Raw genomic sequence first — 23,562 nt, forward strand, 5'->3', positions numbered from 1 at the left:
GCGGCACTGTGCCCACTCACAGAGCACCAGACCGGTGATGAACGCTACCCTTTTTAATGTAACGGTGGCTAATTAAACTCTGTCGTTCTATTATCTCTGTCGTTCTATTATCTCTGCTGAGCGCCGAGCCACGGTGAAGAGTACGGCGGAGAGATCCCATGTGCGTCTCTGTATTGAAGATAACTCAATAGGCCTGGTGGATGTTAGTCATCTGTCTACTGTGTATTCAGTCCATCCACCCCCTCATCCTTGTAGGACGATGCCATCATTCTCAAGCCCTCTTTTTGTTCATTGGGTGAAACATTAACATGTGGAAATCCATGTTTTAGATTTAACACAATGGTTAGAAGATGAGAATTGACTATTAATAAATTTGAATACGTTTTTTAAAAATTGCCCTCAATTATTTTTTTAACCTTTTTTATTCAACTAGGCAAGTCTGTTAAGAACAAATTCTTATTTACAATGACGGCCTATCGGGGAACAGTGGGTTAACTGCCTTGTTCAGGTGCAGAAACCACTAGGCTACCTCCTACCCACTGTCCAGGGGCCACAGGTCTGTATCGTATCCTACCCACTGTCTAGGGTTCACAGGCCTGTATCATATCCTACCCACTGTCCAGTGGACACAGGTCTGTATCATATCCTACCCACTGTCCAGTGGACACAGGTCTGTATCATATCCTACCCACTGTCTAGGGGCCACAGGTCTGTATCATATCATATCCCACCCACTGTCTAGGGGACACAGGTCTGTATCATATCATATCCTACCCACTGTCTAGGGGACACAGGTCTGTATCATATCATATCCTACCCACTGTCTAGGGGACACAGGTCTGTAGCGTATCCTACCCACTGTCTAGGGGACACAGGTCTGTAGCGTATCCTACCCACTGTCTAGGGGACACAGGTCTGTATCGTATCCTACCCACTGTCTAGGGGCCACAGGTCTGTATCATATCCTACCCACTGTCTAGGGGCCACAGGTCTGTATCATATCATATCCTACCCACTGTCTAGGGGTCACAGGTCTGTATCATATCCTACCCACTGTCTAGGGGTCACAGGTCTGTATCATATCCTACCCACTGTCTAGGGGCCACAGGTCTGTATCATATCCTGTCCAGGGGCCCCAGGTCTGTATCATATCCTGTCCAGGGGCCCCAGTCACATGCATACTAAAACACTCACGTGTATTGTAACGTTCTGTTATTGCTCTGAGTTGATGATGTCATCCCGGCAGTTGATTCTCCATTGTCTGTCTATGCGATCTAGTAGTCCTAGGTTACTACTGGCTCCCAAAATGCCACCCTATTACCTATGGGTCCTGGTCAGAAGTAGTGCACTGACTAGGGTGCGGTGTGGGACACACGGCGTAGATTCTAATTCAGAACCCTGTTCCCATCTGTTATGTTGAATCCCACATAAACCAGTTAACAGACACTTTGGCCCATTTTTTTTTTTTTGGTTTTGTGTGTCTTGTCTTGATAATCAGCCTTTTTATAATGCTGCTCAGCATCAATATGCTCTTTTTAAACCCCATTTTGCTTTAGTTAATGGAGTCACAGAGAGGCGGTCGGTGAATGCTCTGGGGGTTAATGACATTAAGACATGTTTGTAAAGGGTTAAATTAAATCAGTCGTAGATTGTAGCTCCGCCAAGTCATGCCAGACAACCAGACAACCCCATTGAAGAAAGAGAGCGGGGGGGAGAGAGAGGGGGGAAAAAAGGGGGGGGGGGGAGATTCCTACTCTAACCTCCCCGCAGCAAATGCACTTATGTTGTAGGGACGTAAAGTAAGTGGGTCTGGGATGTGAATGAAGCTAAATGGTTATTGGTGCTAGCTGGGTCTCTACTGGCTTCCGGCTGGTCCTGTTATCCCTGTTGCTTCATCGGTTTACACTGCTGCTGCTGCTACTCTATCGTATATCCTGATGCCTAGTCACCTTACATATCCATCACTACAGTATCCCTGTCACCTTCCCCCTATACACATCATCACTCCCGTATCCCTGTCTCCTTCCCCCTATACATACAGTGCCTTGCGAAAGTATTCGACCCCCTTGAACTTTGCGACCTTTTGCCACATTTCAGGCTTCAAACATAAAGATATAAAACTGTATTTTTTTGTGAAGAATCAACAACAAGTGGGACACAATCATGAAGTGGAACGACATTTATTGGATATTTCAAACTTTTTTAACAAATCAAAAACTGAGAAATTGGGCGTGCAAAATTATTCAGCCCCCTTAAGTTAATACTTTGTAGCGCCACCTTTTGCTGCGATTACAGCTGTAAGTCGCTTGGGGTATGTCTCTATCAGTTTTGCACATCGAGAGACTGAATTTTTTTCCCATTCCTCCTTGCAAAACAGCTCGAGCTCAGTGAGGTTGGATGGAGAGCATTTGTGAACAGCAGTTTTCAGTTCTTTCCACAGATTCTCGATTGGATTCAGGTCTGGACTTTGACTTGGCCATTCTAACACCTGGATATGTTTAGTTTTGAACCATTCCATTGTAGATTTTGCTTTATGTTTTGGATCATTGTTTTGTTGGAAGACAAATCTCCGTCCCAGTCTCAGGTCTTTTGCAGACTCCGTCAGGTTTTCTTCCAGAATGGTCCTGTATTTGGCTCCATCCATCTTCCCATCAATTTTAACCATCTTCCCTGTCCCTGCTGAAGAAAAGCAGGCCCAAACCATGATGCTGCCACCACCATGTTTGACAGTGGGGATGGTGTGTTCAGCTGTGTTGCTTTTACGCCAAACATAACGTTTTGCATTGTTGCCAAAAAGTTCAATTTTGGTTTCATCTGACCAGAGCACCTTCTTCCACATGTTTGGTGTGTCTCCCAGGTGGCTTGTGGCAAACTTTAAACAACACTTTTTATGGATATCTTTAAGAAATGGCTTTCTTCTTGCCACTCTTCCATAAAGGCCAGATTTGTGCAATATACGACTGATTGTTGTCCTATGGACAGAGTCTCCCACCTCAGCTGTAGATCTCTGCAGTTCATCCAGAGTGATCATGGGCCTCTTGGCTGCATCTCTGATCAGTCTTCTCCTTGTATGAGCTGAAAGTTTAGAGGGACGGCCAGGTCTTGGTAGATTTGCAGTGGTCTGATACTCCTTCCATTTCAATATTATCGCTTGCACAGTGCTCCTTGGGATGTTTAAAGCTTGGGAAATCTTTTTGTATCCAAATCCGGCTTTAAACTTCTTCACAACAGTATCTCGGACCTGCCTGGTGTGTTCCTTGTTCTTCATGATGCTCTCTGCGCTTTTAACGGACCTCTGAGACTATCACAGTGCAGGTGCATTTATACGGAGACTTGATTACACACAGGTGGATTGTATTTATCATCATTAGTCATTTAGGTCAACATTGGATCATTCAGAGATCCTCACTGAACTTCTGGAGAGAGTTTGCTGCACTGAAAGTAAAGGGGCTGAATAATTTTGCACGCCCAATTTTTCAGTTTTTGATTTGTTAAAAAAGTTTGAAATATCAATAAATGTCGTTCCACTTCGTGATTGTGTCCCACTTGTTGTTGATTCTTCACAAAAAAAAAGTTTTATATCTTTATGTTTGAAGCCTGAAATGTGGCAAAAGGTCGCAAAGTTCAAGGGGGCTGAATACTTTCGCAAGGCACTGTATGTATAGGGGGAAGGAGACAGGGATACGGGAGTGATGATGTGTATAGGGGGAAGGTGACAGGGATACTGGAGTGATGGAGGTAGATATGTATAGGGGGAAGGAGACAGGGATACTGGAGTGATGGAGGTAGATATGTATGTTTTTATTGGCCAGTCTGAGATATGGCTTTTTCTTTGCAACTCTGCCTAGAAGGCCAGCATCCTGGAGTTACCTCTTCACTGTTGACGTTGAGACGGGTACTTTTTAATGAAGCTGCCAGTTGAGAACTTGTGAGGTGTCTGTTTCTCAAACTAGGCACTCTAATGTACTTGTCCTCTTGCTCAGTTGTGCACCGGGAACTCCCACTCTTTCTATTCTGGTTAGAGCCAGTTTGCTCTGTTCTGTGAAGGGAGTAGTACACAGCATTGTACGAGATCTTCAATTTCTTGGCAATTTCTCGCATGGAATAGCCTTCATTTCTCAGAACAAGAATAGACTGACGAGTTTCAGAAAAAAGATCTTTGTTTCTGGCCATTTTGAGCCTGTAATCGAACCCACAAATACTGATGCTCCAGATACTCAACCAGTCTAAAGAAGGCCAGTTTTCAGCTGTGCTAAGATAATTGCAAAAGGGTTTTCTAATGATCAATTATCATTTAAAAAAAAGACTAAACTTGGATTAGCTAACACAACGTGCCATTGAAACACAGGAGTGATGGTTGCTGATAATGGGCCTCTGTACACCTATGTAGATATTCCATTAATCAGCCGTTTCCAGCTACAAGTCATTTACAATATTAGCAATGTCTACACTGCATTTCTGATCAATTTGATGATATTTTAACGGACAAAAATTTGCATTTTTTTTTTTTTCAAGGACATTTCTAAGTGACCCCAAACTTTGGAACTGTAGTGTATCTCTCACTCCAGTATCTACAGGCAGAAAATAGTCATTTCTAGATCCTTGGTTTTATTTATTCGCACCAAAGAAGTGAAAGACAACGGTGAAACGGTGTTCAGGTTGGAAGGCGGACGGTGCAGATAGAAACTGGGGTCCAGGTTGGGAAACGGTGCAGATAGAAACTGGGGTCCAGGTTGGGAAACGGTGCAGATAGAAACTGGGGTCCAGGTTGGGAAACGGTGCAGATAGAAACTGGGGTCCAGGTTGGGAAACGGTGCAGATAGAAACTGGGGTCCAGGTTGGGAAACGGTGCAGATAGAAACTGGGGTCCAGGTTGGGAAACGGTGCAGATAGAAACTGGGGTCCAGGTTGGGAAACGGTGCAGATAGAAACTGGGGTCCAGGTTGGGAAACGGTGCAGATAGAAACTGGGGTCCAGGTTGGAAGCCCAAAAGGGCTGATATGAAAACCACACCACTAATTGAACACATTTTGGTTTTTTGTACTTCTATCAGTTAAACAGCATATTAATTATACATGAGATACTCAGCATTCAAGAAAAAACATGTTTATGTGAGAGTTAGGCTACATGGAGATTACTGAGTAGTTTGGTTCATCAGGCTGACCTCCAGTCTACATGGTTCATCAGGCTGACCTCCAGTCTACATTGTTCATCAGGCTGACCCCCAGTCTTCATGGAGATTACTGAGTAGTTTGGTTCATCAGGCTGGCCCCCAGTCTTCATGGAGATTACTGAGTAGTTTGGTTCATCAGGCTGATCCCCAGTCTTCATGGAGATTACTGAGTAGTTTGGTTCATCAGGCTGATCCCCAGTCTTTATGGAGATTACTGAGTAGTTTGGTTCATCAGGCTGGCCCCCAGTCTTCATGGAGATTACTGAGTAGTTTGGTTCATCAGACTGACCCCCAGTCTTCATGGAGGAGATTACTGAGTAGTTTGGTTCATCAGGCTGACCCCCAGTCTTCATGGAGATTACTGAGTAGTTTGGTTCATCAGACTGACCTCCAGTCTACATGGTTCATCAGGCTGACCCCCAGTCTACATGGTTCATCAGGCTGACCCCCATCTTCATGGAGGAGATTACTGAGTAGTTTGGTTCATCAGACTGACCTCCAGTCTACATTGTTCATCAGACTGACCCCCAGTCTTCATGGAGGAGATTACTGAGTAGTTTGGTTCATCAGGCTGACCCCCAGTCTTCATGGAGGAGATTACTGAGTAGTTTGGTTCATCAGGCTGACCTCCAGTCTTCATGGTTCATCAGGCTGACCTCCAGTCATCATGGAGGAGATTACTGAGTAGTTTGGTTCATCAGGCTGACCCCCAGTCTTCATGGATCACCAGGCTGACCCCCAGTCTTCATGGAGATTACTGAGTAGTTTGGTTCATCAGGCTGATCCCCAGTCTTTATGGAGATTACTGAGTAGTTTGGTTCATCAGGCTGACCCCCAGTCTTCATGGAGGAGATTACTGAGTAGTTTGGTTCATCAGGCTGACCTCCAGTCTTCATGGTTCATCAGGCTGACCTCCAGTCATCATGGAGGAGATTACTGAGTAGTTTGGTTCATCAGGCTGACCCCCAGTCTTCATGGATCACCAGGCTGACCCCCAGTCTTCATGGAGATTACTGAGTAGTTTGGTTCATCAGGCTGATCCCCAGTCTTTATGGAGATTACTGAGTAGTTTGGTTCATCAGGCTGACCCCCAGTCTTCATGGAGGAGATTACTGAGTAGTTTGGTTCATCAGGCTGACCTCCAGTCTACATGGTTCATCAGGCTGACCTCCAGTCTACATTGTTCATCAGACTGACCCCCAGTCTTCATGGATCAGATTACTGAGTAGTTTGGTTCATCAAGCTGACCTCCAGTCTTTATGGAGATTACTGAGTAGTTTGGTTCATCAGGCTGACCCCCAGTCTTCATGGAGATTACTGAGTAGTTTGGTTCATCAGGCTGATCCCTAGTCTTCATGGAGATTACTGAGTAGTTTGGTTCATCAGGCTGACCTCCAGTCTTCATGGAGATTACTGAGTAGTTTGGTTCATCAGGCTGATCCCCAGTCTTCATGGAGATTACTGAGTAGTTTGGTTCATCAGACTGACCCCCAGTCTTCATGGAGGAGATTACTGAGTAGTTTGGTTCATCAGACTGACCCCCAGTCTTCATGGAGGAGATTACTGAGTAGTTTGGTTCATCAGACTGACCCCCAGTCTTCATGGAGGAGATTACTGAGTAGTTTGGTTCATCAGGCTGACCCCCAGTCTACATGGAGATTACTGAGTAGTTTGGTTCATCAGGCTGACCCCCAGTCTTCATGGAGATTACTGAGTAGTTTGGTTCATCAGGCTGACCCCCAGTCTTCATGGAGATTACTGAGTAGTTTGGTTCATCAGGCTGATCCCCAGTCTTCATGGAGATTACTGAGTAGTTTGGTTCATCAGACTGACCCCCAGTCTTCATGGAGATTACTGAGTAGTTTGGTTCATCAGACTGACCCCCAGTCTTCATGGAGATTACTGAGTAGTTTGGTTCATCAGACTGACCCCCAGTCTTCATGGAGGAGATTACTGAGTAGTTTGGTTCATCAGGCTGACCCCCAGTCTACATGGAGATTACTGAGTAGTTTGGTTCATCAGGCTGACCCCCAGTCTTCATGGAGATTACTGAGTAGTTTGGTTCATCAGGCTGACCCCCAGTCTTCATGGAGATTACTGAGTAGTTTGGTTCATCAGGCTGATCCCCAGTCTTCATGGAGATTACTGAGTAGTTTGGTTCATCAGACTGACCCCCAGTCTTCATGGAGATTACTGAGTAGTTTGGTTCATCAGACTGACCCCTAGTCTTCATGGAGGAGATTACTGAGTAGTTTGGTTCATCAGACTGACCCCCAGTCTTCATGGAGGAGATTACTGAGTAGTTTGGTTCATCAGGCTGACCCCCAGTCTTCATGGAGATTACTGAGTAGTTTGGTTCATCAGACTGACCCCCAGTCTTCATGGAGGAGATTACTGAGTAGTTTGGTTCATCAGGCTGACCTCCAGTCTTCATGGTTCATCAGGCTGACCCCCAGTCTTCATGGTTCATCAGGCTGACCCCCAGTCTTCATGGTTCATCAGGCTGACCCCCAGTCTTCATGGTTCATCAGGCTGACCCCCAGTCTTCATGGTTCATCAGGCTGACCCCCAGTCTTCATGGTTCATCAGGCTGACCCCCAGTCTTCATGGTTCATCAGGCTGACCCCCAGTCTTCATGGTTCATCAGGCTGACCCCCAGTCTTCATGGTTCATCAGGCTGACCCCCAGTCTTCATGGTTCACCAGGCTGACCCCCAGTCTTCATGGTTCACCAGGCTGACCCCCAGTCTTCATGGTTCACCAGGCTGACCCCCAGTCTTCATGGTTCATCAGGCTGACCCCCAGTCTTCATGGTTCACCAGGCTGACCCCCATCTTCATGGTTCACCAGGCTGACCCCCATCTTCATGGTTCACCAGGCTGACCCTCAGTCAGCTCTAGATTTAGGAATAACAAAGATTATAAAGATTATAGAATCCTACAGGGACCCCAGTCTCCATTCAGAGAAGATTATAGAATCCTACAGGGAGACCACAGGGACACCAGTCTCCATTCAGAGAAGATTATAGAATCCTACAGGGAGACCACAGGGACCCCAGTCTCCATTCAGAGAAGATTATAGAATCCTACAGGGACCCCAGTCTCCATTCAGAGAAGATTATAGAATCCTACAGGGAGACCACAGGGACACCAGTCTCCATTCAGAGAAGATTATAGAATCCTACAGGGAGACCACAGGGACACCAGTCTCCATTCAGAGAAGATTATAGAATCCTACAGGGAGACCACAGGGACACCAGTCTCCATTCAGAGAAGATTATAGAATCCTACAGGGAGACCACAGGGACACCAGTCTCCATTCAGAGAAGATTATAGAATCCTACAGGGAGACCACAGGGACACCAGTCTCCATTCAGAGAAGATTATAGAATCCTACAGGGAGACCACAGGGACACCAGTCTCCATTCAGAGAAGATTATAGAATCCTACAGGGAGACCACAGGGACACCAGTCTCCATTCAGAGGAGATAACAAAGGTCAGATTATAGAATCCTACAGGGAGACCACAGGGACACCAGTCTCCATTCAGAGGAGATAACAAAGGTCAGATTATAGAATCCTACAGGGACACCAGTCTCCATTCAGAGAAGATTATAGAATCCTACAGGGAGACCACAGGGACACCAGTCTCCATTCAGAGGAGATAACAAAGGTCAGATTATAGAATCCTACAGGGAGACCACAGGGACACCAGTCTCCATTCAGAGGAGATAACAAAGGTCAGATTATAGAATCCTACAGGGACACCAGTCTCCATTCAGAGAAGATAACAAAGGTCAGATTATAGAATCCTACAGGGACACCAGTCTCCATTCAGAGAAGATGGCTCACTGTCAGACATTGACAACAGAAGTCATTTCCCTCAAAGGAAAGTGAGCTGTCTGTCGTCAGCTCTGAGAGGGTGAACCGGCGGTAGGACTTGTGACACACCAGACAGTAAGTAAAGAACAGAGAAAAGGAGTTGTCTCGTTGAAATGTGAGGGACTTGTGAGGGCTGGATGAAGTCATCCTGACAAGTCCCCTGACACACAAAATAAGAGGGAGGAGATGGTTAGTTCTTTTGTGTGACTCCCTCCACTCCCTCCCTTCACCCTCAGGGCTCTGTGCTCTCAGTGGAGGCTCACACACAGGCCTCTCCTATCCCTCTCCCCATCTCCCCTCTCAGAGCCTGGACCAGTTACAACCCCCTGAGGTCCTCTCTGATGGTAATACCTGTAACTCTAGACAGAGACCAAATCAGAGGGAGAAAGAGTTGTACAATATCTAACCTTTTTTTTTTTTTAACTAGGCAAGTCTGTTAAAGAACATTCTTATTTACAATGACCGCCTGGTCAAACCCTAACCCGGATGACGCTGGGCCGATTGTGCCTGGGTGGGATTATAATGTAACCTGGGTGGGGGGGGTTATAATGTAGCCTGGGTGGGCGGGGTTATAATGTAGCCTGGGTGGGCGGGGTTATAATGTAGCCTGGGTGGGCGGGATTATAATGTAGCCTGGGTGGGCGGGATTATAATGTAGCCTGGGTGGGGGGGGTTATAATGTAGCCTGGGTGGGCGGGGTTATAATGTAGCCTGGGTGGGCGGGGTTATAATGTAGCCTGGGTGGGCGGGGTTATAATGTAGCCTGGGTGGGCGGGGTTATAATGTAGCCTGGGTGCCAGTCTGTTCCTGCGCTCTTGTCAACTCCTTATGGAACTATCATGCCAGACATTGGATTGACAATGTAGTTGGCAAGACCACAAACGGATCTGGGGGCCAGGCTGGCGAGATCAGATCTTCCTGACTGATGCCTTGATGTTGCTTCAATATATCTGCATACTTTCTCTTTCCTCATGATGCCATCTATTTTGTGAAGTGTACCAGTCCCTCCTGCAGCAAAGCACCTGCCACAACATGATGTTGCCACCACCATGCTTCACGGTTGGGATGGTGTTCTTCGGCTTGCAAGCCTCCCCCTTTTTCCTCCAAACATAACGATGGTCATTATGGCCAAACAGTTCTATTTTTGTTCCATCAGACCAGAGGACATTTCTCCAAAAAGTACGATCTTCGTTCCCATGTGCAGTTGCAACCCGTAGTCTGGCTTTTTTTATGGCGGTTTTGGAGCAGGGGCTTCTTCCTTGCTGAGCGGCCTTTCAGGTTATATCGATTATAGGACTCGTTTTACTGTGTTTTTGTACCTGTTTCCTCCAGCATCTTCACAAGGTCCTTTGCTGTTGTTCTGGGATTGATTTGCACTTTTCGCACCATAGTACGTTCATCTCTAGGAGACAGAACACACCACCTTCCTGAACTGGATGACGGCTGCGTGGTCCCATGGTGTTTATACTTGCGTACTATTGTTTGTACAGATGAACGTGGTACCTTCAGGCATTTGGAAACTGCTCCCAAGGATGAACCAGACTTGTGGAGGTCTACAATTTTTTTTCTGAGGTCTTTGCTGATTTCTTTTGATTTTCCCATGATGTCCAGCAGAGAGGTATTGAATTTGAAGGTAGGCCTTGAAATACATCCACAGGTACATCTCCAATTCACTCAAATGATGTCAATTAGCCTATCAGAAGCTTCTAAAGCCATGACATCATTTTCTTGAATTTTCCAAGCTGTTTAAAGGCACAGTCAACTTAGTGTATGTAAACTTCTGACCCACTGGAATTGTGATACAGTGAAATAATCTCTGTAAACAATTGTTGGAAAAATGACTTGTCATGCACAAGTAATGTCCTAACCGACTTGCCAAAACTGTAGTTTGTTAACAAATGTGTGTAGTGGTTGAAAACGAAAAACAACCTAAGTGTATGTAAACGTCCGACTAGAGCGGCCGACTAGAGCGGCCGACTATAGAGTGGCCGACTATAGAGCGGCCGACTAGAGCAGCCGACTAGAGTCGCAGTGGTGGGTATTAAGGGGCTTTGGTAACAAAGACTGCATCCAGTTTGCTGGGTAGAGTATTGGAAGCTATTTTGTACATGACATCGCCGAAGTCGAGGATCGGTTGGATAGTCAGTTTTACAAGGGTATGTTTGGTGGCGGGAGTGAAGGAGTCTTTGTTGCGAAATAGGAAGCTGATTCTAGATTTAATTTTGGATTGGAGATGTTTAATATGAGTCTGGAAAGAGTTTATAGTCTAGCCAGACACACAGGTATTTGTAGTGATGCTGGGCGGGCGGGTGTGGGCAGCGAACGGTTGAAAAGCTTGCATTTGGTTTTACTAGCATTTTAAGAGCAGTTGGAGACCACGGAAGGAGTGTTGTATGGCATTGAAGCTCGTTTGGAGTTTAGTTAAGTGTCCAAGGAAGGGCCAGATGTAAACAGAATGGTGTCTGCGTAGAGGTGGATCAGGGAATCACCCGCAGCAAGAGCGACATCATTGATATATACAGAGACGAGTCGGCCCTAGAATTGAACCTTGTGGTACCCCCATAGACTGCCAGATGTCTGGACTACAGGCCCCCAGAGTTCAGTGTGTCAAATCGATCTGAGAAGTAGTTGAACCAGGCGAAGCAGTCATTTGAGAAACCAAGGCTATTGAGTCTGCCGATAAGAATACGGTGATTGACAGAGTCGAAAGCCTTGGCCAGGTCGGTGAAGACTGCTGCACAGTACTGTCTTTTATATCGATGGCGTTTATGATAGCGTTTAGTACCTTGAGCGTGGCTGAGGTGCACCCGTGACCAGCTCTGACACCGGATTGCACAGCGGAGAAGGTACGGTGGGATTAGAAATGGTGTCCCTGTGGTCTTCCTGACTGATGTCTTGATGTTGCTTCAATATATCTGCATACTTTCTCTTTCCTCATGATGCCATCTATTTTGACACCGGACTTGTCAGGATGACTTCATCCAGCCGGATGTAGGATGGATGTAGGTCTGTAGCAGTTTGGGTCTAGTGTCTCCCCCTTTTGAAGAGGGGGATGACCGCGGCAGCTTTCCAATTTTTAGGGATCTTGGACGATACGAAAGAGGAACAGACTGGTAATAGGCGTGGCAACAATGGCGGCGGATAATTTTAGAGGGTCCAGATTGTGTAGCCCGGCTGATTTGTACGGGTCCAGGTTTTGCAGCTCTTTCAGAACATCTGCTATCTGGATTTGGGTGAAGGAGAAGCTGGGGAGGCTTGGGCATGTCGCTGCGGGCGGTGCAGAGCTGTTAGCCGGGGTTGGGGTAGCCAGGAGGAAAGCATGGTCAGCCGTAGAGAAATGCTTATTGAAATGATTGATTATCGTAGATTTATCGGTGGTGACGGTGTTTCCTAGCCTCAGAGCAGTGGGCAGCTGGGAGGAGGTGCTCTTATTCTCCATGGACTTTAAAGTGTCCCAAAACTTTTTGGAGTTAGAGCTACAGAATGCAAATTTCTGTTTGAAAAAGCTAGTCTTTGCTTTCCTGACTCTGTATTGGTTCCTGACTTCCCTGAACAGTTGCATATCATGGGGACTTCGATGCTATGGCAGTCCGCCATAGTAGTGTTTTAGGGAGCCTTTGACAGTGATGAGGGGTGGTCGTTTGACCGCGGACCCATAGTGGATGCAGGCAATGAGGCAGTGATCGCTGAGATCATGATTTGAAAACAGCAGAGGTGTATTTGGAGGTGTATTTGGAGGGCAAGTTGGTCAGGATAATATCTGAGGGTGCCCATGTTTACGGATTTAGTGTTGTACCTGGTGGGTCCCTTGATCATTTGTGTGAGCTTGAGGGCATATAGCTTAGATTGTAGGACTGCTGGGATGTTAAGCATATCCCAGTTTAGGTAACCTAACAGAACGAACTCTGAGGATAGATGGGAGGGAGGGGGGGCAGGCAATCAATTCACATACGTTGTCCAGGCACAGCTGGGAGCTGAGGGGGGTCTATAACAGGCGGCAACAGTGAGACTTATTTCTGGAGAGATTAATTTAAGATTAGAAGCTCGAACTCTTTTGGGCATAGACCTGGAAAGTACGACAGAACTTTGCAGGCTATCTCTGCAGTAGATTGCAACTCCTCCCCCTTTGGCAGTTCTTTCTTGACGGAAAATGTTGTAGTTGGGGATGGAAATCTCAGAATTGTTGGTGGCCTTTCTAAGCCAGGATTCAGACACGGCAAGGACATCAGGGTTGGCAGAGTGTGCTAAAGCAGTGAGTAAAACAAACTTAGGGAGGAGGCTTCTGATGTTAACATGCATGAAACCAGGGCATTTTCGGTTACAGAAGTCAACAAATAAGAGCGCCTGGCGACACGCAAGGCCTGGGTTAACCTTCACATCACCCGAGGAACAGATGAAAACTGGTCGTCTAGTGCGTTGGGGACAGAGAATAAAAGGAGTAGATTTATGGCCGTGGTAGAATATATTCAGGGCATAATGTACAGACGGGTATGGTGGGGTGCGGGTACAGTGGAGGTAAGCCCAGGCACTGCGTGATAAGAGTTGTTGTTTCTCTGGACATGCTGGACATGCTGGTTATAATGGGTGAGGTCACCGCATGTTTGAGAGGTGGGACAAAGGAGGTATCTGAGGAATGATGAGTGGAACTAGGGGCTCCATTGTAAACTAAAACAATGATGACTTTCCTAAACAACAGTATACAAGGCATATTGAAATTTGAGAGAGACAAAGTGAGGCATAAAGCAATCACAGGTGTTGATTGGGAGAGCTAGCTAAGACAACAGCTAATCAACAACAGGTAAAATGGCAATGAATGGGCAGACAGGGTCGGTTAGCTACACACAGAGTTCAATAAACAAAATGGAGGAGTAAGCACTATGTCCTCTACCAGTCTCCTGACCCACCAACCTCTCTACTATTACAATGATCACTTTCAATGGCAGACTAAAGGACTAAGGCGTTGGCCTGCATGGCACCCTATTCTCCAATCCGCGCACTACTTTCAATGGCAGACTAAAGGACTAAGGCGTTGGCCTGCATGGCACCCTATTCTCCAATCCGCGCACTACTTTCAAAGGCAGACTAAAGGACTACGGCTTTGTCCTGCATGGCACCCTATTCTCCAATCCGCGCACTACTTTCGACCCGGAGCCATAGGGAATAGTGCCGTTTTTAGGCCCTCACCCTAAATCTCACATACAGGGTATTTTCCTGATGGACAACGATGCTTATGTCTTCATTTGATGCTTTCAGTATTAAAATACGTTAGTGGGCGTCCACAATGACTCCCAACCATGGACAAGGACAGATACATTGAGACTCCTAACTGTCTCTGCCATTTTTAACTGAAAAGCCTCTACCCCCCCCCCCCCCCCCCCCCCACCAAAAAAAACATGTTTTTATGGATGGACTACCTGGACATGAAAGAACCATGGAGACTAAATAATAATTGAATAAATGGTCTAGTGGGCTTTAAGCTAGAGAAAATGGAACTGTGGGAAGGGCAGTGTTGTAATACAGGCCCCCCTTCTTCCATCCCTCTGTAAACGGAGACAAAAAATATGAAAATGTTTAAAAAAAAAAAAAGTTTTCTTTTGAACAGGTTTTTGTCTTCCAATTACCTGAAAGTCTGAATCTTGTTAAGAGATCGACTGTCACTCAGACGAAGCATGAATGGGGGAGTTTTGAAGAAGTGTATTAAGTCCAATGAATGCAGGGACTAAAACCTAAAGACATGATAAGTGACAGTTAGATGATAGCTAGCCCTAGATTAGTAACACATCAATATATAGGGGTACCACTAAGAGACATGATAAATGACAGGTAGATAATAGCTAGCCCACTAGGAGACATGATAAATGACAGGAAGATAATAGCTAGCCCACTAGGAGACATGATAAATGACAGGTAGATAATAGCTAGCCCACTAGGAGACATGATAAATGACAGGTAGATAATAGCTAGCCCACTAGGAGACATGATAAATGACAGGTAGATAATAGCTAGCCCACTAGGAGACATGATAAATGACAGGTAGATGATAGCTAGCCCACTAGGAGACATGATAAATGACAGGGAGATAATAGCTAGCCCACTGGGAGACATGATAATGACAGGTAGATAATAGCTAGCCCACTGGGAGACATGATAATGACAGGTAGATAATAGCTAGCCCACTAGGAGACATGATAAATGGCAGGTAGATAATAGCTAGCCCACTAGGAGACATGATAAATGACAGGTAGATAATAGCTATCCCACTAGGAGACATGATAAATGACAGGTAGATAATAGCTATCCCACTAGGAGACATGATAAATGACAGGTAGATAATAGCTAGCCCACTAGGAGACATGATAAATGGCAGGTAGATAATAGCTAGCCCACTAGGAGACATGATAAATGACAGGTAGATAATAGCTAACCCACTAGGAGACATGACAGGTAGATAATAGCTAACCCACTAGGAGACATGACAGGTAGATAATAGCTAACCCACTAGGAGACATGATAAATGACAGGTAGATAATAGCTAGCCCACTAGGAGACATGATAAATGACAGGTAGATAATAGCTAGCCCACTAGGAGACATGATAAATGACAGATATTTTTTCTCGCTACATGCTTCAGGTTCTGTGAGCTTTTGTGGCCTACCACTTTGTGGCTGAGCTGTTGTTGCTCCTAGACGTTTCCACTTCACAATAACAGCGTTGACCGGGGCAGCTTTAGCAGTGCAGGAAAAAATGTGTGTGTATATATGTATAGTTCCCAACTACAAATAGGCTGATGGCTACACTGTTACCCAACTACATATAGGCTGATGGCTACGCTGTTCCCCCACTACATATTGGCTGATGGCTACACTGTTCCCACAACTACATATAGGCTGATGGCTACACTGTTCCCCAGCTACATATCAGCTGATGGCTACACTGTTCCCCCGCTACATATAGGCTGATGGCTACACTGTTCCCCCGCTACATATAGGCTGATGGCTACACTGTCCCCCAGCTACATATAGGCTGATGGCTACACTGTCCCCAGCTACATATCGGCTGATGGCTACTCTGTTCCCCAGCTACATATTGGCTGATGGCTACACTGTTCCCCCAGCTACATATAGGCTGATGGCTACACTGTTCCCCAGCTACATATCAGCTGATGGCTACACTGTTCCCCCGCTACATATAGGCTGATGGCTACACTGTTCCCCCGCTACATATAGGCTGATGGCTACACTGTTCCCCAGCTACAAATAGGCTGATGGCTACACTGTTCCCCCAACGACATATAGGCTGATGGCTACACTGTTCCCCCGCTACATATAGGCTGATAGAGAAACGTAGCTTCCTTCACTGACGAAAGAGGGAGTCCGTCACATTGGCTGCATAGCGTTCTATTATTCAACAGAATTAGGTTGCCTACTTCTGGTTGGAAACCTGTCTCTTTGGAAGCTGTTCTCTCCCTGGCAGCTCCACCTGATCTACTGGGGCCAGAGTGAACGGACTGCTGTGCAACAGGGCTTTGATTCAATCTGATAGCGGGATATAGGCCTTGGGTCGTTTTCTGATTGAGCCGATATATGCAGCGTTTAGCGCGAATGGGATCTCCACCACCAAGGCCTTTTGAAGCCACAGTGTCTAATCTACCATCTGATTCCCGGCCCAGTGCTTTGTTTCGTCCTCCTTTTCTCTGCTTCCTGCCCCCCCCCCCAGACAGGAAGCAACAGCTTGTCAGTATAGCTAGAGGTCAGAGGTGTCTGTAGAGGTATAGACCCGAGGTCACAGTCCCCACTGACCCCTGACAGAGAGGTTACAGACAGTCAGAGCCAGACTGACCACCATAACTTTAAAACAAACAATACTTAAAAAAAAATAATAATTGGATATTTTAGTTTGTGAAATTTGATGGGGAGCTTTACACGTGGAGGACCACTGTTTTTGTATGTAAATTAAAAAAAATGCAACATAAGATTTCTCTCCTAAACGAACGGTGACTACTTATCTCACATCTCCTCTGTCCTCCCCTGTAGGTGACGGTGAAGATGTATAAACGTGGAGCTCCAGGCTGGCTGGGGAAGCCCCTGACGTCCACCAGCACCATCCCCCACAACACACAGGTCATCTTCCGGATCAACGGAGAGGAAACGGACGCCGGGATCCCCGCTAACACCATCCAAAGCATCACACTCAGCATATGATTTTTTTTTTTGCCCTTGGTTACGGCCCAAATGTCACCCTATATAGTACACTACTTTTAGTGTCACCCTATATAGTACACTACTTTTAGTGTCACCCTATATAGTACACTACTTTTAGTGTCACCCTATATAGTACACTACTTTTAGTGTCACCCTATATATAGTACACTACTTTTAGTGTCACCCTATATAGTACACTACTTTTAGTGTCACCCTATATATAGTACACTACTTTTAGTGTCACCCTATATATAGTACACTACTTTTAGTGTCACCCTATATAGTACACTACTTTTAGTGTCACCCTATATATAGTACACTACTTTTAGTGTCACCCTATATATAGTACACTACTTTTAGTGTCACCCTATATATAGTACACTACTTTTAGTGTCACCCTATATAGTACACTACTTTTAGTGTCACCCTATATAGTACACTACTTTTAGTGTGCTGGTTTATGGACTAGGGTGCCATTTTGGGATCCATCACAGACAGTGGATCTGTATGAGAAACTAGCCTGTTCTCCACAGTCTGCAGGTTTTAGGTGTGTGTGTGTGCAGTTTTCTAAACTACCAGGTTAGGTATCTGTTGAATCAGACTCCATATTTAAACTAATTTACCAAACTAGATTTTTGGGCCCTTAAGACCAGAAAGGGGTTGTTGGTAACTGAAGGACCCTGTAGTCAGGCTTCAGGAACCTCCTTCTATACTAGCTCACACACAACAATATATACCTGCTGGTTTTTAATTATGTATATGAGTACCTTTTTATCACATGGATCACTTAGTTGTGGCTCACGGCATCCTGCAGGCCACCAAACATCCCTCAACCACAGCCTCCTGCAGGCCACCAAACATCCCTCAACCACAGCCTCCTGCAGGCCACCAAACATCCCTCAACCACAGCCTCCTGCAGGCCACCAAACATCCCTCAACCACAGCCTCCTGCAGGCCACCAAACAAACATCCCTCAACCACAGTCTCCTGCAGGCCAACCACCGCCTCCTGCAGGCCACCAAACATCCCTCAACCACAGCCTGCTGCAGACCACCCACACCCTCCTGCAGGCCAACCACAGCCTCCTGCAGGCCACCAAACATCCCTTACCCACAGCTCCACTTGTCACCCTGTAGTCAAACCATTGTTATGCTGACAGTCTGTTTCATAATCAGCACTTAGCCTAATGTAAACTCCCCCCGTTCACACACCGACTCGCCTTGTTCCATCCGCGGTGGCCTGTCATACTCAACGACAATATTATGTTAATGGAGATGGTTCAGAACAATTAGCCTGATTAAACTTACTCTTGTTTTGAATGATAATTCTAGTGTCTGGCCCCTGCCACTAACGTAGACGTTAACTAGCCGTTATGTCAGTTGGTTTGATTGTCATCCACTACATGGTTCAGCTGCGGAGTGTGTACCTGACGTGCTAATTGTTACAGCTTAAAAACCGCTGTCCCTTTAGTGTTAATGAGGGCTGGGGAAGGTACCTGTATTACTGACTGGCCCTTTAGTGTTAATGAGGGCTGGGGAAGGTACCTGTATTACTGGCTGACCCTTAGTGTTACCTGTATTACTGACTGGCCCCTTATTGTTAATGAGGGCTGGGGAAGGTACCTGTATTACTGACTGGCCCCTTATTGTTAATGAGGGCTGGGGAAGGTACCTGTATTACTGACTGGCCCCTTAGTGCTAATGAGGGCTGGGGAAGGTACCTGTATTACTGACTGGCCCCTTAGTGTTATTGAGGGCTGGGGAAGGTACCTGTATTACTGGCGGTTTTGGTTGGACGGCTGAATTGGTTTGATGGCGAGTGGTAAGGTCTGTTCTTCCTGAGTATCTGTACGTTTTTTGGGGGGGGTGGGGTGCTAATATGCTCTTCTCTCAAGAGGATCTTCAAGAGCGCACGTGTTCAGACCCAAACCTGTGTTCAAATACTATTTTAAAATAATTTTCAGTACTTTAGCTGTGCTTGATTTGAGCTTGCCTGTTTCAATAGAAAAGTCCCAAAAGTACAAACCTGGCACCCCAGGCAGGCTTAAGCAAACGCTTGAAGTATTTGAAAGATGTTCAAATAGTATTTGAACCCAGGTCTGGCTCAACCAGGCTCGCCCAGTACCATTTTAATTCCTAGCTTTTAGTGGCACGACCTGTCACTCCACTGCTTTGCTAACAGCTAGCAATTGTATTTACTGTGTCTGGTGTTGGGCCTAAATAATGTTATTTCTACCAGGATATCAGTGCCTTGAGCTAATTCAGGAGGGAAATCTCTGTGGCATCTCGCTGACTAGCATCTCTCTCTACCTGAAACGACGCCATGCTCAACTCCAGCTCCTCCACTTTCCCAAAGGTCTGTTTTTCTACATGTGCCTGGGGGTTAGGATGTTTGTTGGGTGTGGGAGCACTGAGCAGCACTACCCCCATAGATATAATAGCTACTCTCTATTCTCAGTGAAACCGTGGTTGCCTTGGGGGAGCCATTTTTCCAAGACGTTTTTCATGGTTTGTGTGTTGTTTTTGTTTGATACCTATTGGGTGTGCATTCAGAATGGATGTGTCTTGTGTTTAATATGCAACTATACCTACGTCTTACTTTCTGAATGTGTCGTTGGACATTGATATATGTTCTCCTACTCGGCCGACTCAATGGCGCGTTCTCAGGAAAATTTATATTTTTTGAGACCCTATGCTCCAACTAGATTTACAAAGACAGTAGACCTGCTGTGGGACTCTAAAAGGAGATCTACAGTAGACCTGCTGTGGGACTCTAAAAGGAGATCTACAGTAGACCTGCTGTGGGACTCTAAAATGAGATCTACAGTAGACCTGCTGTGGGACTCTAAAAGGAGATCTACAGTAGGTTTGCTGTGGGACTCTAAAAGGAGATCTACAGTAGGTTTTCTGTGGGTCTCTAAAAGGAGATCTACAGTAGACCTGCTGTGGGACTCTAAAAGGAGATCTACAGTAGACCTGCTGTGGGACTCTAAAATGAGATCTACAGTAGACCTGCTGTGGGACTCTAAAAGGAGATCTACAGTAGGTTTGCTGTGGGACTCTAAAAGGAGATCTACAGTAGGTTTTCTGTGGGTCTCTAAAAGGAGATCTACAGTAGACCTGCTGTGGTACTCTAAAAGGAGATCTACAGTAGACCTGCTGTGGGACTCTAAAAGGAGATCTACAGTAGACCTGCTGTGGGACTCTAAAATGAGATCTACAGTAGACCTGCTGTGGGACTCTAAAAGGAGATCTACAGTAGGTTTGCTGTGGGACTCTAAAAGGAGATCTACAGTAGGTTTGCTGTGGGACTCTAAAAGGAGATCTACAGTAGGTTTTCTGTGGGTCTCTAAAAGGAGATCTACAGTAGGTTTTCTGTGGGACTCTAAAAGGAGATCGACAGTAGGTTTGAAGATTATACTGAACATTTTTAAAAACAGTCTTGACAATACTACAAGCACCTACACCATTTTGTATTCAAAGGCATAATTAAGCCATACTCTGCATGCTTATTTTACCATTTATATATTTTTTTTAATAGAAATCTTTAGTGATTGTATTAAATTATCTATTCAAATGTTTGTACTACTTTGCTGTTTTAAAAATAAAATGGTGTGTGAAAAATCTAATCTTGGTAGTGTATCCTGAAGTCTCTCTCTCGGTACATGCACATCTCTGCACTCATCACAACTCCACTGAACAAACATATAAAATGCAACATGTGAAGTGTTGGTCCCGTGTTTCAGCAACATGCGAAATGTTGGTCCCGTGTTTCAGCAACATGTGAAGTGTTGGTCCCGTGTTTCAGCAACATGAAGTGTTGGTCCCGTGTTTCAGCAACATGAAGTGTTGGTCCCGTGTTTCAGCAACATGAAGTGTTGGTCCCGTGTTTCAGCAACATGAAGTGTTGGTCCCGTGTTTCAGCAACATGAAGTGTTGGTCCCGTGTTTCAGCAACATGAAGTGTTGGTCCCGTGTTTCAGCAACATGAAGTGTTGGTCCCATGTTTCAGCAACATGAAGTGTTGGTCCCGTGTTTCAGCAACATGAAGTGTTGGTCCCATGTTTCAGCAACATGAAGTGTTGGTCCCGTGTTTCAGCAACATGAAGTGTTGGTCCCGTGTTTCAGCAACATGAAGTGTTGGTCCCGTGTTTCAGCAACATGTGAAGTGTTGGTCCCGTGTTTCAGCAACATGTGAAGTGTTGGTCCCGTGTTTCAGCAACATGTGAAGTGTTGGTCCCGTGTTTCATGCGCTGAAATAAAAAAAGATCGCAGAAATGTTCCAGACGCACAAAAAAAGCTTATTTCTCTCAAATGTTGTGTACAAATTTTGTTTACCATCCCTGTTTGAGAATTTCTCCTTTGCCAAGATAATCCATCCACCTGACAGGTGTGGCGTATCAAGAAGCTGATTAAACAGCAGGATTATTACACAGGTGCACCTTGTGCTGGGGACAATAAAAGGCCACTCTAAAATGTGCAGTTCTGTCACACAACGCCACAGACCCAAGGTGAGGGAGCTTACAACTGGCATGCTGACTGCAGAAATGTCCAGAGTTGTTGCCAGAGAATTGAATGTTAATTTCTCTACTACAAGCTGCCTCCAATGTCATTTTAGAGAATTTGGCCTCACAACCACAGATCACGTCAGCCCAGGGATCTCCACCAGCCCAGGGATCTCCACCAGCCCAGGGATCTCCACCAGCCCGGGGATCTCCACCAGCCCGGGGATCTCCACCAGCCCGGGGACCTCCGCCAGCCCGGGGACCTCCGCCAGCCCGGGGACCTCCACCAGCCCGGGGACCTCCGCCAGCCCGGGGACCTCCACCAGCCCGGGGACCTCCACCAGCCCGGGGACGTCCACCAGCCCGGGGACGTCCACCAGCCCGGGGACGTCCACCAGCCCGGGGACGTCCACCAGCCCGGGGACGTCCACCAGCCCGGGGACGTCCACCAGCCCGGGGACCTCCACCAGCCCGGGGACGTCCACCAGCCCGGGGACGTCCACCAGCCCGGGGACCTCCACCAGCCCGGGGACCTCCACCAGCCCGGGGACCTCCACCAGCCCGGGGACCTCCACCAGCCCAGGGACGTCCACCAGCCCAGGACGTCCACATCCGGCATCTTCACCTCCGAGATCGTCTGAGACCAGCTACCCGGACAACTGGTGAAACTGTGGGTTCGCAGAACCGAGGAATTTCTGCACAAACTATCAGAAACCATCTCAGGGAAGCTCGTGTGATACTCGTCTTCCCTCACCAGGGTCTTGAACTGACTGCAGTCTGGCGCCGTAACCAACGTTTTTGTGGGTAAATGCTGGAGAAGTGTGCTCTTCATGGATGAATCCCGTTTTCAGCTGGACCGGGCAGATGGCAGTCGTGTGGGCGAGCGGTTTGCTGATGTCAACGTTGTGAACACAGTGCCCTATGGTGGCAGTGGGGTTATGATGTGGGCAGGCATAAGCTACGGACAACGAACACAATTGCATTTTATTGATGGCAATTTGAATGCACAGAGATACTGTGGCGAGATCCTGAGGCCCATCGCTACTTTCCATGACATCTATCGCTACTTTCCATGACATCTATCGCTACTTTCCATGACATCTATCGCTACTTTCCATGACATCTATCGCTACTTTCCATGACATCATCTATCACCACGTTCCATGACATCATCTATCACTATTGAAGCCTGCGTGATGTCTGAACCATGGTGGATCCTAGCCTTCAACAACCAGCGTGATATCTGAACCATGGCGGACCCTAGCCTTCAACAGCCTGCATGATGTCTGAACCATGGTGGATCCTAGCCTTCAACAGCTTGAGTGATGTCTGAACCATGGCGGACCCTAGCCTTCAACAGCCTGCATGATGTCTGAACCATGGTGGATCCTAGCCTTCAACAGCTTGAGTGATGTCTGAACCATGGCGGACCCTAGCCTTCAACAGCCTGCATGATGTCTGAACCATGGTGGATCCTAGCCTTCAACAGCTTGAGTGATGTCTGAACCATGGCGGACTCTAGCCTTCAACAGCCTGCATGATGTCTGAACCATGGTGGATCCTAGCCTTCAACAGCTTGAGTGATGTCTGAACCATGGCGGACCCTAGCCTTCAACAGCCTGCATGATGTCTGAACCATGGTGGATCCTAGCCTTCAACAGCCTGCGTGATGTCTGAACCATGGTGGATCCTAGCCTTCAACAGCTTGAGTGATGTCTGAACCATGGTGGATCCTAGCCTTCAACAGCCTGCATGATGTCTGAACCATGGTGGATCCTAGCCTTCAACAGCTTGAGTGATGTCTG

At 46.5% G+C, this 23,562-nt stretch overlaps 1 protein-coding gene across 3 annotated transcripts in view; it reads left to right on the forward strand.

Moving 5' to 3' along the window:
- si:zfos-911d5.4 (uncharacterized) overlaps nt 1-20,882 on the forward strand; it is a 46,530-nt gene extending 25,648 nt beyond the window's left edge. For all 3 annotated transcript variants that reach the window (XM_036973948.2, XM_090218028.1, XM_036973949.2), the window contains exon 8: nt 17,087-20,882. In XM_036973948.2, coding sequence (XP_036829843.2) covers nt 17,087-17,254 — 168 coding nt within the window. In that variant the 3' untranslated portion in view covers nt 17,255-20,882. The remainder of the gene's footprint in view (nt 1-17,086) is intronic.
- The last annotated feature ends 2,680 nt before the right edge of the window (nt 20,883-23,562 follow it).

The sequence above is a fragment of the Oncorhynchus mykiss genome, chromosome 23 (assembly GCF_057628025.1).
Source record: "Oncorhynchus mykiss isolate SJ-2025 chromosome 23, ASM5762802v1, whole genome shotgun sequence".
NCBI classification, from domain to species: domain Eukaryota; kingdom Metazoa; phylum Chordata; class Actinopteri; order Salmoniformes; family Salmonidae; genus Oncorhynchus; species Oncorhynchus mykiss.